The sequence below is a fragment of the Strix aluco genome, chromosome 1 (genome assembly GCF_031877795.1).
Source record: "Strix aluco isolate bStrAlu1 chromosome 1, bStrAlu1.hap1, whole genome shotgun sequence".
Lineage (NCBI taxonomy): Eukaryota > Metazoa > Chordata > Aves > Strigiformes > Strigidae > Strix > Strix aluco.
This window is the reverse complement of record NC_133931.1, coordinates 142,581,385-142,594,615: the sequence shown is the minus strand read 5'-3', so window position 1 is coordinate 142,594,615 and position 13,231 is coordinate 142,581,385. Positions and strand designations below refer to the sequence as shown.

At 44.0% G+C, this 13,231-nt stretch overlaps 1 protein-coding gene across 2 annotated transcripts in view; it reads left to right on the top strand.

The window, feature by feature from the left end:
• The first annotated feature begins 1,043 nt into the window (after window positions 1-1,043).
• ANKRD28 (ankyrin repeat domain 28) overlaps window positions 1,044-13,231 on the top strand; it is a 125,514-nt gene continuing 113,326 nt past the window's right edge. For both annotated transcript variants that reach the window (XM_074838380.1, XM_074838373.1), the window contains exon 1: window positions 1,044-1,179. In XM_074838380.1, coding sequence (XP_074694481.1) covers window positions 1,153-1,179 — 27 coding nt within the window. In that variant the 5' untranslated portion in view covers window positions 1,044-1,152. The remainder of the gene's footprint in view (window positions 1,180-13,231) is intronic.

Here is a 13,231-nt window from a genome sequence, read left to right as displayed (position 1 = left end):
AATCAAATTTCAGGAGAAAAATAACCCTTCCAAATCACAGTTATCATGCTGGGGTGGCTGGTTGCAGTGTCACTTTATGGAAGAGCGACACCATCTAATTTCACTGTTCAGTATGCTGCTTTTTGTTCCTTTCACAAGAGTTTTTTTAAGTCCTATCTGTGAAGGTGTTCTTTGTGTTTGATGGACAGAGGCCTACCACCAAGCCTGTAAATTACTTCTCAAAATACAATATAAAAATTATGCAGGTGACATCTCTGCTGATCCTCTGCCTAAATAAGGTGAACATTTAATACCTAGAGAAATAATCTTTCTCATTTTAGAATTAACTACCTTCTCGTAGGGAACAAGGTGACGCTTTCTCCCCTCGGCAGCGAAGGGGCTCACACGACCCGCACCCCGGGGGGCCGCAGGCGAGTGCCGGGCCCTTCCCCGAGGGGAGGGACCAGGGCCTGAGCGCTGCCTCAGGCCGAGGGGTGCCGGAGGACTCCCACCCCGGGCCAAGCCCCGAGCCCGGCTGTACCTATAACCCCCGCCCCAGGGCTCTTCTCGCCAGGTCACCAAGACCAGGCCTGGGGAAACCACAGCGATTCCTCACGGAACCGCTACTCCCCCACCCCTCGCCTGGGCCCGGCCCGGCCCAGCCGCCCTCCGCCCCCACGTGCCCGTCTCACGTTATCTCCCCTAGCCAGCCCGCCCCGCCAATCAGCACCGCCCTTACTCCGCCCCGCCTCCTGCGGGCCAATCAGCACCGCCCTTGGTGGTGCGGGCCGGGGCCGCGGCCGGCGGCGCTGGCGGGCGCCTTTGATGCCGGCGGGCGGTTAATTCAGGAAGCTCCTCAGGAGCGCGAGGAGAGAGCGGCGGGGCGGGGCGGCGGGGCGGGGCCGGAGGGGCGGGGCGGGAGAAGGCCCCGCCCCCCTGGCGGGCCCGCCGCGCGCCGCCGCCCGCGAGTTCGGCGCGAGGCCCCGGCGCGGGGTGGCGCCGCCGGCGGCCGCGGCGGCGGCGGGCGAGGAGGGGGGCGTGGCCGGCGCGCAGGCGGTGGAGGGGCGGGGCGGGGAGCGGAGCCGAGCCGAGCCGAGCCGAGCCGAGCCGAGTCGAGCCGAGTCGTTGGCGGCCGGAGGCGGCCGGTCGGTCGGTCGGTGCGGCGGCCTCGCCATGGTGTTCCTCAAACTCCGCGAGCAGGTGGGTTCGCGGGGGCGGCTGTTGCCGCCCGCCTCTTCCTTCCCTCCCCTCTCCTCCCGCCCTTCCCGTGCCGCCGGGCGCGGCGGCTGCGCGCCCTTCCCCGCCCCCTCCGCGCCGTGGGGTGTGTGTGTGTGTGTGTGTGTGTGTGTGTGTGTGTGTGTGACAGGCGGCGGGCAGGGGGAGGCAGCATGGCTGCGGCTGGTGCTGCCGCGGCCCGGCGGGGACGGGGCTGTGTGGCGCCGGGAGGCGCCATGTGCTCCCGGTGCGGTCGCCCGTGCCCCCTCGGTAGCCCCACTGGGCGGGCGGGGGCCGCCGCCCCGCGCAGGTATCGGGCCTAACAGGTGGCCGCGGGAGCCCGCCCGCTTCTGCCCTGCCCTGCCCTCCTCTCCCTGCCGCGGCGGCGGGCCGGCTCCGGGGCGGAGGGAGGGGAGGGACGGCGCCCTGCCCGCGTAGGGCTGCCCCGGCCGCGGGTCCCTGCCGGGCCGCCCGCCTCGGGAGGGGAGGAGGGGTGACGGGGGGGGGGGGGTGGCCGCGGGCTCGCCCGGGCCAGCCCTGCCCCGCGCCCGTGTTTCGGGAAGGGAAAGAGGGTCTGGGCGCCGCTGAGGGAGCGCCAGGGAGCCTGGGCCTGAGGGACTGCCCGGTGTGAGGGGATCGATCCGGAGACACCCGGCTGCGGCGGCCGGAGAGCCGCGGCGGGAGGCGGCGTGCCCGGGAGCGGGAGCCGGCGCCGCTCCTCCCGGAGCCGGGCCCGGGCCGGGGCAGCGCTGCCGCTGGCAGTTCCACGTGCCCGAGAGCTGTCTGCTCGTCCCTTCCTTCACGCACCACCTTTCCCTCTCAGGCCTTTAAAATCTTTTGTTTGGTTGCTGTATCTTTCTTCTCCGTGGTTTTGACAAACCTTCCCCGAGTCCGTGCTCCCCTCCAGAAAAACAGAAGGGTTTTCGTGCCTTTAGTGGTTTGTTGCTTTCATCACATCATCACACCCTTCTTTGTTTGCTAGACTCTTCGGTTTCCATCCTAGGTTATGAAAAATACTTGTCTTCGCTGCTCTGTCCTTTTCTGGTGTCTCCCCTGTCCTACCTATTGTCTCCTGTGCAGTATCAAGATACAAAGGTGGGAGGGTCTGCGCTGCCAGTTTGCCGTGTGTAGAAAGGAAGATGCTTGCTAGAAAATGTGTTTTCATGGGTGTTAGACCAAATTCTCTGTAAAAATTGGTCTCCTTGAATACTCTTCCTTAAGGTAACTGACTGGAATGCTTGGACCCCCCCCCCCCCCAAAAAAAAAAAAAAGCCCCACAGAAAAAAAACACCTAGAAACTTGGCAGTGGGTAGGCAACTGGTATCCTGTGTCTGTTTGTTATGCTGATCAGTATCAGCTCATCCTTACCTGCTAGTCCTTTCATCAGTCTGCATATACCTCCTGTCTTTTTACACTTAGGTTGTGTGGTCCCTTGGAATTTTGTTCTAAAAAAACGTTTAGCGATACAGGGCTGGGATCCTTATGTCCTGCTGTATTCTATATAAACTTAGTGAAGTCTCATACTTCTTCAGAACTTCATCTGTGAATGAGCAACAATTGTGGACCCAAAATACACTTAGTGTCTTTGAGTTAGGTTTGGTTTTAGGCTTCGTGGGGGGCTCTCTCCACAGAGATGAACACTTGTTCATCTCTTCTATTAAATAAGCCCTTCTGTTAAAAGCAAAAAATACAACTCTTCTGCAACTAATAACTGTGAAATAACTCACAAAAACCCCATCATGATTATGTCAACATGCAAGTACTGTACCGGGAAGGATCCTGCTGTTGACTGATGCTGGGGTGAAATACTGGTCTATGTGGGACCACTGGTCTAACAGAGTACTGCATGTGAGGCTTTTAGCTTCTATCATAATGCAGGTTGTAATCCAGAAGTATGAGGTGGATTTTTTTAGAGGCTTCAGGGATCTGTAAAGGTGTTTCAATATACTGGGAACTGAAGTCTTCTTTCATTTAAAAGGTGGTTGGTGGGTAGGGAGAGGAGGGAGGGAGAGGAGTGCTGGTTTTGAAGAGGCTGTTGCAGAGGGAGGGATTTTTAGCAGCAGCTGTATTTCTGCAGAATAAGTGTCCGTTGCTTGATAAATCAGTTAGTACAAACTAAATTCTGTTAGAATTGCTTTCTTTAAGAATGCCAAAAATCATGAGGAATCATATTAACATGAAATCTCTCTGTTTGGCTAATTACAGAGAATTCCTCCAGGTCAGTGTTTTTCTGCAGTATGCTGTAAGATGTCTTGACTTCAGGACTAGATGCTGCGCTAAGATTATAACACCACCTGCTCATTACAAAAAAACATATAGTGGTACTATATGAAAGTAGAGGTGTTTATCTTCAGTATTTCATGAAACATGCTCCTAGTTTGCTTGAACCATATGCTTTGCTTCATAGTGATGCGTTCATTTAGAATAAAGTAAGTTGTCATGTGCGTTTGTAGTCCTTACAGTGAGTCTGTCTTCAGTGGTGGTTGTGTTTCATGGGGGAGTGCAAAGGCTGCTCTGTTTATACTGTTCAGCTAGTATGAAGCAGGGAAGTGATTTGCTACTTTCCTTCTACAGCAATCAGACTAATAAGTTTCTGGAACAAAAATTTACTAAATGAGTACTTTAATGTAATTCTCAAGTTTATTTTTTTCCAGAAACAACATAAACCTGTTGATTTTGTTCTTTGATAATGTAGAAGGGCTCTGCGTTACTTATTTAAATGTCAGAATTATGCTGGGAAGAGGCAGGCTTAGAGCATACAAGCAGCTTGATATTTTCTTACACTTGGTTTAGTTGAGCTTTTCAAGTTAGTGCAAGCCAGTGTAAAAGCAGCACTTGAGAACTTACAATGAGGTGAGAAATTCTGCTCTGAGGCTCTTAGTTGAGCTCAGAGGGTGAAATCCCAGTTCCACTTGCAGTTGATTTAATTTACTTAGTACACTGATAAACAAAACTTTGATCCTACAGATGCTTAATGTGTTTGTGAAGCTCAAATATTTGGTTGTCTTTGGAGGCTGATTTGATACATTTAACTTTCAGAATAAAGGTTTTCCATGCACTGAGAAGAGTAGGCCCTTCCTTGGGCTCAGCGAGCAGCCAACAGCTGTTAACAACAAATTCTCTACAAATTTGTGTTAACACTGCTTAAGCTTTATTGCTTTCCAGTGCTACATGGTAGGAATATCTTTAAAAGTTTTGAAATAATTCAGGGTGTACATTGCACTTTCATGAGTGACTTATGTTTGCTTTCAAAGTATATTTGGTATCAAAAAACCCCATAAGCCATATTTGCAAAAATTGTATTTGGAGCTAATATGAACTCTACTGAGCAAAGTTGATACCCATAATGGTCAATAGCAAACTTTAACTCTGGGATAGAAAGAGCAATCATTCAAGTGTCAGGTTAGCTGTAGATTGTTCTTGTTGCTCTTGGTTTGTTGTGCAATGTTGGACAGACATGTTTAGAAACAGAGGAAGCAGATCGGCAAATTCTGTCACTGTGGTTAAGCCATTCAAAGTAGACATGAAAAATACAGTAAGTGTACCTTATGATTAAGGTATTTGCTCTTCAGTTTGTTTGCCTTCGTACTGTCTTCATAGATTGGTGCTTGTATACCAGGTTCTTCTAGATGAGAAGCTGCTTTAACTACTAAAATGCCAAGTGAGAGGGAAGCTCTAAGTTTATTTCTTCCTGAAACACTGTGGTACTCTCCTGTAAGAAACTGCATTGAAAGCAAAGTTTAGGTCAAGGTTCGCTGATGTTCTGACAGACCTTTTTTGGGGGGGAGGGTGTGGGGTGGGGGAAGAAAAAAGGAGTAACTTGCTTATGAGTATTCATAATGGTATGCCTTGGTCTCCTGTATAAAAGCCCTTTCAACTCTGCGTAGCTGTGAAAGGCTAAGTGTCTTCTGTTTTTTTTGCTATTTAGTCATAGTTTCTAGGTACATTAACTGTTTCCCAGAACAGGTAAATTCTTGCTTTAAAGGCTTGCGAGTTAGTCCCTCTAACACCTAAGAAGTAGTGGACAACCTAGTTTTTCTTAGTGGGTAGGTGAGATTTGGATTGCCTAACAACCAAGGGATTCGTTGCTTTTCTGTTAGAAGCCTTACCTGTGTATGTGCCTATAGGTCATCTTTTAGGCTAGCAGAAACCTACATTTCAGTATAGTTTTGTTGAAATGCATGAAGCTCTGATCAAAACTGGCTGAATTTTTTCTTTAATTTTGCAGCTGTATAACTATTTGTGACAAAGCTCATTGGATGCAGCGTCATTAAAGTTGGTAAAGCTTTATTTTTTTTCTTTTGGTATATCACAGTTTTAATTATGCATTTACTGTTTTCTCTGAATCTTAAATATGTAATAGGAAGAAATATTGGGGCTCACAATAATGGGCATTTAAAAGGAATTTGTATGGGATTGTTCTGTATGACTACTAGACTGCGCTTGAGGCAGTGCATTTATTCCCAGAAGTCAGATGTGAGTGGAAAGGATTGGAGTATGAACAACTGCATGAGGATATTAGAGTGACCACTTATCTTGAAAGTCCTTGAACAGTGAGAGCACTGACTTCTTTATTGCCCATTTATATCTTTCTCTTAGCTAAGATGGATCTTGTTCAATTGGCAGTTAAACAAATGTTTGCAGTGTCATAGTGAACGGTCTGAATGCCTCTATGGTTGCTATTTTCATTACTGCCAGCGTTAGACTTCATTCTTTTAGAATTCATGCCAAGAATAAATGTCCCAACTAGTTCCTTGTTACACTAAGAGGAGGAATGGTCTCCTGTGGTGATGAAAAGGAGCTGCTGCTGCTCGATGAGGGAGGGATATGGTGGGAATGGAATTACATGGTATTGCTCTACAAATTCTCTTCAGGCATAAAGAGATACATGTTTAATTTTTTTTGGTAGAAGTTACTTTAAAGTTACCGTTCTTTTAAAAAACATTAAGGAATCTTGTCAAAGTCAAGAACCAGTCTTTGTGCTCTATTCTCCATCACACGTTCTTCCTAAAATTTGCATCTAATCTGTTTTAACTGTATACAAGATAACTAAATTAGGAAGTTGTAATACTTATCAAGACACCTTAAGTCTTACTGTTAATTCTCATGTTCCCAGGCTAAGAACTCACATGTACTGAAAAGATAAGTTTCTTTAATTGATGGAAAACTTTGAGTAACTTGAACTCCGTTTATCTTGTTATACGAAGTAATTACCAGCCCTTCCATTAGAATGTGTTGAGAGAACCTGGTTCTACCACGTGTTCGTTTTGGGGGATCAGATTACCTGATGATAACTCGGTAACTTTTGACTTGTGAACAAGCAGTTCTTCTCAGTAAAGAAAATAAACTTTTTTTTTTTTACAAAAAGAAGAAAAAAAAAAAAAAGGTGGGGGAGAAACAAAGCAGGCCTTGATTCTGCAGTCAGATCCTTATGGCAGATCCTGTTAACTCAGTGGCCTTCTGTGAGGGTATAAAGGTCTATTCATGTAGATAGCATCGAAGGTTTGTGACCATTACTTGGAGGAAAATATCGGGGGGGCGGGGGGGAAATGAGGCAAATGTGCGCTTGCCTGTGAAGTGACTTCCTTGGCACTGACAAAAAAGTTGATGATTCCTGTAGGAAACTAGTAGCTGTTGAGACTCTGAACTAGCAATCTGCTATTTGATGTGGATTGTTTCATTCCCAAATTTCTGTCATTGTTTCCATTCACTGAAATGGGTTGTGGAATAAGATGACTGAAATTAAATTTTGGTATTATATGTTTCATATCCTCTACTTCATCTTTTATCAGCTGGTTTCTTTCTCAGTTGCTCTACCTCTTTTTCTCTACTCCGCTGGGCTTTCCTGAGGTCAAACTAATATCTGATCATTTGTTTTCTTGTTCCTGCCAACTTTTTATGTTGTTCTTACCTCTATTCCTATTTCTGGAAATTGAGTGGGAGACTCGTTGCCTTAGTTACAGTGACTAACTGTTTCAAAGTTATTTATAATGTTTGTGTTTAAATAACCTGTATCATAATATGAATCGCAAAACATTTCACATCAATAAAAAATAAACAAAGCAGTCCATTGCTAAGTGCTGGGAGCGTGCTTACAGTGCTGATTCTTGGGGGGTTTGTTTTCCTTCGTTGTTGGGGTGGAGGACAAGTTCTAATCTGGCATTTGAAGATGAATCTGAAATAAGGTATCTTGCTGTTATGCTTTGTGTAAATGAGGACCAAATCTTAATATTTAAGGTCCGAAATATCCGGGAATATTATTCTTCCTCTCCTTTGTAATGACACTAGCACTCTAGCCAAGGGGTGGGAATATTCCAGTTTAACCATGTTAATTTAGTTGTGATTGCTCAGGTGTTGATGAATTATACAGCACTGACCCATTTCAGCACAAAAACTAGAGCTAATGTGAGTGGTGGGACTGAGTAGTTGGGAGGGAAAGGAAGATTGTAGCCAGCTGGGTGGGTGCAGGGAGTTCAAGAGGAAGCACCAGCAGTGATACGCAAATGAAAGAGAGGCAAAGTAGTTGGTCTGTAGCATCCTTGCAGATTGAGGAACTACTTGTTAGCTGAAGCACCTAATGACTTCTCTCCTATAATAATGAGATGCTCTTTGCTGTGAATTGAATATAATCTTAGATTTTTCATTGATTATTTCTACAGTAATGTGTGAATTAAGTGAACAATCCCATGTAAGTAGATTGTTGTTTATATGACTAAAGCCTACCTATTTAGGGCTCCCTGAACACTTAAAATATTTTTCTCATTATGTTACTGAAACTATTTGAATTTGAGAAGTGTAAAGCAAAGGTCTGCCTCTTCTAACACTGGGATTTTCGGTAAAACAAGAAAAACCCAAACCACTTTGCTTAAGCTTATATTGTTGAACTTCAGAACTACGTTGAGGTGGGGGAGAGCCTTCCTGCCCCAGAGTAGGAAAGAGTGCATCTTAATCATAAATGGACTGATATTAGGAGAATTTAGTGAACGTTCAGGTTTTGTACATAACTTTGCCTGTTTGCATGGGCTAGTCTATTTCTGACTATGTTCTGAACTGTTGTGAAGCCACCTTGAATGTTTAATGTTTCCATACTTTCCAACAATGAACTGTCACTTAATGGCCTTCCTAATTCCAACTGATGAGCATTTTCATATAAGTTATTCTTGGTCATTCTGCAATCATGCAGTCATACTGGAGGTTCACTCTCACTTTGTGCTTGTGCAGTACTCTTGTACTTCCGTCTGGTGCAGAGAAGAAAGTATGGGTACACCTGGATTTTTTATTTTTTTTTTACTTTGGCAAAGTGAAGATAGAACAGTACCTTAATGAAGAATGAGAAGAGAGCACAAGCAAGGATTTTAGTCAGCATGACAAAATGAGAATGGAATCGTGGTAGTTAAAGGATTGAGGCCAAAATGAGCCTCTTTAGAGCTTACAGAATTACTAACAATCATTAAGAATTCAATGTTTTGTTTTAAGATTTTGCTGTTTGTCATCTACATTTTGATAGCTCCGTCTATACTGGTGCCTCTAACAGGGAGGAAGCTGAACCCTCTATTCAGGAACCTGGTCATCCAGCAGCAGGCAGCACAAGAGACCAAGGATCTACCTAGCTCAGAGCTGAAGGACCTACTTGAGTCATAGACAGCTGAACTGGGGGGAAAGAAAACACTTTCTGTAGTTATTTGTATACTAACATAATCTGTAACTAATTCATAATGTAGTCATTTAAATTCATCGCTGCAGGCCCAGTTTTGTATAATGTTAGGGGTAACTGGTATTCCCTCCTTCCCTGTTCCATCTTTAGGTCATTTGCTGCTTCTGCCCATTGCTCATGATAGTGAGCAGGTAGCCTATGCAAAGTCTTTCATCCTGAGCACTCAGTGTCTCTTTCCTGCCTCAGATCTCTGTGTGGCATCTGTTGCTTTTTCTCTACTTCTCCTAACACTTCTCTCACCAACGTCACCCCACAAAGAGTTGTTGGTAGGCTAAAATGAAGGAAAAGCACACATAAAATAAGTAGATGAAGAAAACCAAATGCTGTCATCATTCTTCTGATTACATTATTACTCATTGTTTTGAATTAGTGAAACGTCCCAAGTTGTGGTACAGGGACACTTCAGAAATAGCACATTAATGGAATTCCCTACCCCTCGCCTCCACTCCTTTGTAACTGCAGAGTTCTGTTCAGTTCTTCCTATGTTTGCTAAAACATGAGGATCAGTAGAAGGAGGTCTTACGCTTAATACTGTGTTGCTGTGCAGTCTTTTTGCCCAATTAGAACCCTATATCAGGTACTGCCTGATGGCTTTCATTTCCTTTGCTCCTGTCTCAGTTCCAGGAGCAGTATTTTGTTTTACAGCTCTGCTGTATCTGTTGCTTTTTTTAAGCATTCATTCTGGGGGATAATTTTCAGTATTAAGGAGGACTTGTAGAAGAACACTTTATTCTCACTTCTCTGTCACCTGCAAGGTTGCAAATGCCATTAGTGTCCTGGATCATTCCTGATCCTATAGTAACCACCCAGCTCATCGTTTATTTCTCCCACTCCTACCCCATGATACTATGCTTTCCATTTCTTCCCATCCACAAACACACAGGGAGTTAGAGATTATTATCTAACACTACTTAGATCACAGATTGAGAAGTCTATTAAAATAGAACTTCTTGGGTAAAGTATAAGTAACATTTTATGACTTCTCTATAGACATTTGTCTATTTTTTTTACCATAACTTTAACAAATTATAATTACTGCAATCAGGACGTAAATAACCAAGTTAACCTACTCTACAAGAAACAGAGCTCAAGAGAGGAGTTCTTTGAAGGTCTTCATGAGACCAAAAGAAAGGTGAAGAAGGGATTTGTAAAGCACTAGAGAGAAAAACAACAAAAATGGTTAGGATACCACAGGTTGTCAGTATCAGTGAACAGCAAAACTCTTCTGTGTACTTCAGAGCTTCATAGTTAAGGATCATCCAAAAACCAACAGATATCCAGCTACCCTGTTGGAGCTTTGTTTGCAGTGACTTCAAGACATTGATTCCTTTTTCTACCTACTGCACCTTTCTACAGCACAGGAAGGGGACTCTTCCAGCACCTATAATCTTGAACTAACACTGTGAATAATATAGGGAAGGGTGCCTTCTACTGTTTTTCTACACCTAGAGATGCACAAAATGGTTCTGGGTCACGTATATCAAATTTGTCATCTTGGAAGGGCAAATATAGCTGCATGCAGCCACATCTTTTATTTTTGAAATGGCTTTGACTTTGCACATTGTGAATTGGCTTTTTTTTTAAGACTCACAACATTTAACAAGCCCTAATTGCTTAAAAAGAAAGTGATATTTTTCATAGTTTGCATTTGAACAGATTACTTGTGAGGTTTCTTCACCTGAAGGTTGATAAAACTCCTGCAATTAATTCCAGCATATGTGTTAAAACTGCTTTAGTAATCATTAAAGTATTACACTTATTGCATACATAATTAAAGAATAACTACTAACATCAAAGTACAAGTACCATGGTTTGTGACTCTGTGCCCACAAGTAGTAGAAGAATTTTGCAGAAAAATTAATGACTGTTCAATGCAAAGATGTAATCAACAGCTTTTTAACCTGAGCTTCATCTGAAAGGCTCTCTTTTGCTGTTGCAATGGCTGTAGAAAATACTGTAAGCATTTAGGGTATCACACTGGTTTCCTGTCTTGACATCCAACCCCTTACATGGGGGAGCAGTGAGATACCTTTCCTTCTATAAAGTTCTTCACTGGAACTTACATAAGCCAAAAAATTAGTATCTGTTCGATGACAGGAGGAATAGCAATGCCAGCGGTGTCTGTGGAGACTGTCAGAGGAGAAGTTCAGCGCCCCTTCCCTGGAAGCTTGCCATACCAGTATTAGCAGTGCTCTCCTCCATGCTGGTTGGAGGTGTTGCAAAGTCGTTTTGGAACTGTCTTTCTGGAGTAAGTTCTTTAGAAAATTGGCTCCTTTCCTCCTGAGTGACCACAAGCAGAAATAAATCTTCTAGGCCTGAAGCTCGGTCCTGTGGCACCGGTCGGTCACAGTTAACTGAATCCAAAGACAGAACAAAGGGGCCTGCAGAAAAGATCTCAGAAATGTCTGCTGGAGTTCAGCCTTCTATGCTGTGGGAGCCCTTATTGCTTCTTCTGAAATACATGTGTTTTAGACATGTTCACAAAAACTCTTTTTTTTATATATATCATGACTACAGTGCCCACTGGTGCTCCTCCCATGTTGCCTGACACTACTTATTTTTGGGAAAGTTAACTTGTAAAAGTAGGCTGGATAATTGAAGAAAATAGGAGGAATTGTTGGAATGATGTAATTTGACCTCAGGATTTCATGACCTACTCTAGTGTGGAGCACAGTGACATGTGGCGTGGCTGTGAAGCAGTGCATTGTCACAGGATGCCTCTTCAGAATGCCAAGTTCTTTGCATAGTGTATGGTGTGGCTGTGGAAGTAAGGTGGCAACTGCTTTGATGTATATTTGCACTGTCTTGTTTTTTTCACTAGATAAGAAATGATGAAAATGGCCCATAACAAGCAAGGTTCAGTACAGGGAGAAACGTTAGGATATGTTTTTCTTGTTATTCTGTTCTTCTTTTAAGAGGTTAATTAACAGGCAAAACTGTGCTAATTATGTGACTTGGAAATTATCTACCACAGTGAAGGCCAACGTTTTCAGCTGACAGATAGGAGAAGGAAATACAGATACATGAACTACTGAATGCTCATCTATTTCTGGTGTAGGGTAGGACTTGTGTGTGTGTGTGTGTGTGTGTGTGAGAGAGAAAATGTCTGAATGAACTCCAATCTTTAAAGTCATGTGGAGAAGGTACATTTTCATGGAAGTGTAGGAGTTTCAGAATTTTAGGATGAAGTTTACTGACATACTTCTCCTTGGGTTGTTTTTTTCATTTGCAAAGTTTCTAACAATCATGATTGAAACTCACTGGCTTCTAATCTCCTGCCTAAGGCCATGGTTTGATATTTGGTTGCAGCTGAGTTTAAGCAGTTGCTCATTCTTTTCTTCTGCAAAGTGGTGAAAAGGGAGGGGAGAGACAAATTATTTAGGTTTAGACTTCGGAAGTTGTTCCTTGAAAGTTTTCCTAAGTAGAAGCTAGAAAGAAGTGAGTGTTTTGCCTCAGATAGACACAGAGGTGTCTTCTGTGAATGTCCTTTGGGCTGGGGGGTGAGTGCAGGAACTTGAGTGTGGTCTGCATTGGACCTCTCTCTCTGGGAAAGTGACTTTAATATTGTTGGCCTGAAACTTCTGAGAATGCGTTTCAAAACTCAGCAGTGTGCTTAATTTTCTTGTCTGGTTCCTGATTGTTTTGGGGTTTGAGTGTGGTTGTGAATTCCTCTTTAATTGTGAGAGAACCTAGGGTCTTAAGGATATCTGCTTCTATTTATAACATCTCATGTTGACTTACACTGACTATGAAAACACTGAAACAAGAAAAGCTCTTCTGTAACATACTTGTTTACCACATGCACTGCCTTTCAGGACCCTCAGCTTTTTCCCATCTCCCATATGATAACCACGTGCCAGTTTTGTTGCAGCATTTAAAGTTGTTTTTCTCCACTCTTAGACTGATCACGTGCTCTAGTACTCATAGCTTTACAACTGGAGCTCTGAAAATGCCATCAAAAAGACTTTGTCTTGGTTTCCATCTCAAGAGGTTACAATGAAAGTATAAGATCATGTTCAGGTAGTCAAGTTACCTGAAAACTGTATGCCAAAGTAGTCTGAACTTGCAGCCTTTTCCCTCATAGAAACATGTATGGACAGAAAGCCCTTCAACTTCTTAACTCCCTTGTATGTGTGTGCAGCTCTAATTCTTTGGACACCATCCAATGACAGCTTGGAGTCATGCCTGTTGCGACTAGTGATCCCTCTATCTCCCTGAACAGAGATATATGCTTGGGGTAGGGAAATATCTAGTAAGAAAATATGCTTATAGAAAAATGACTAAGTTGAAATAAACTAAAATAGCAGTTGGTCACTTCTCTAC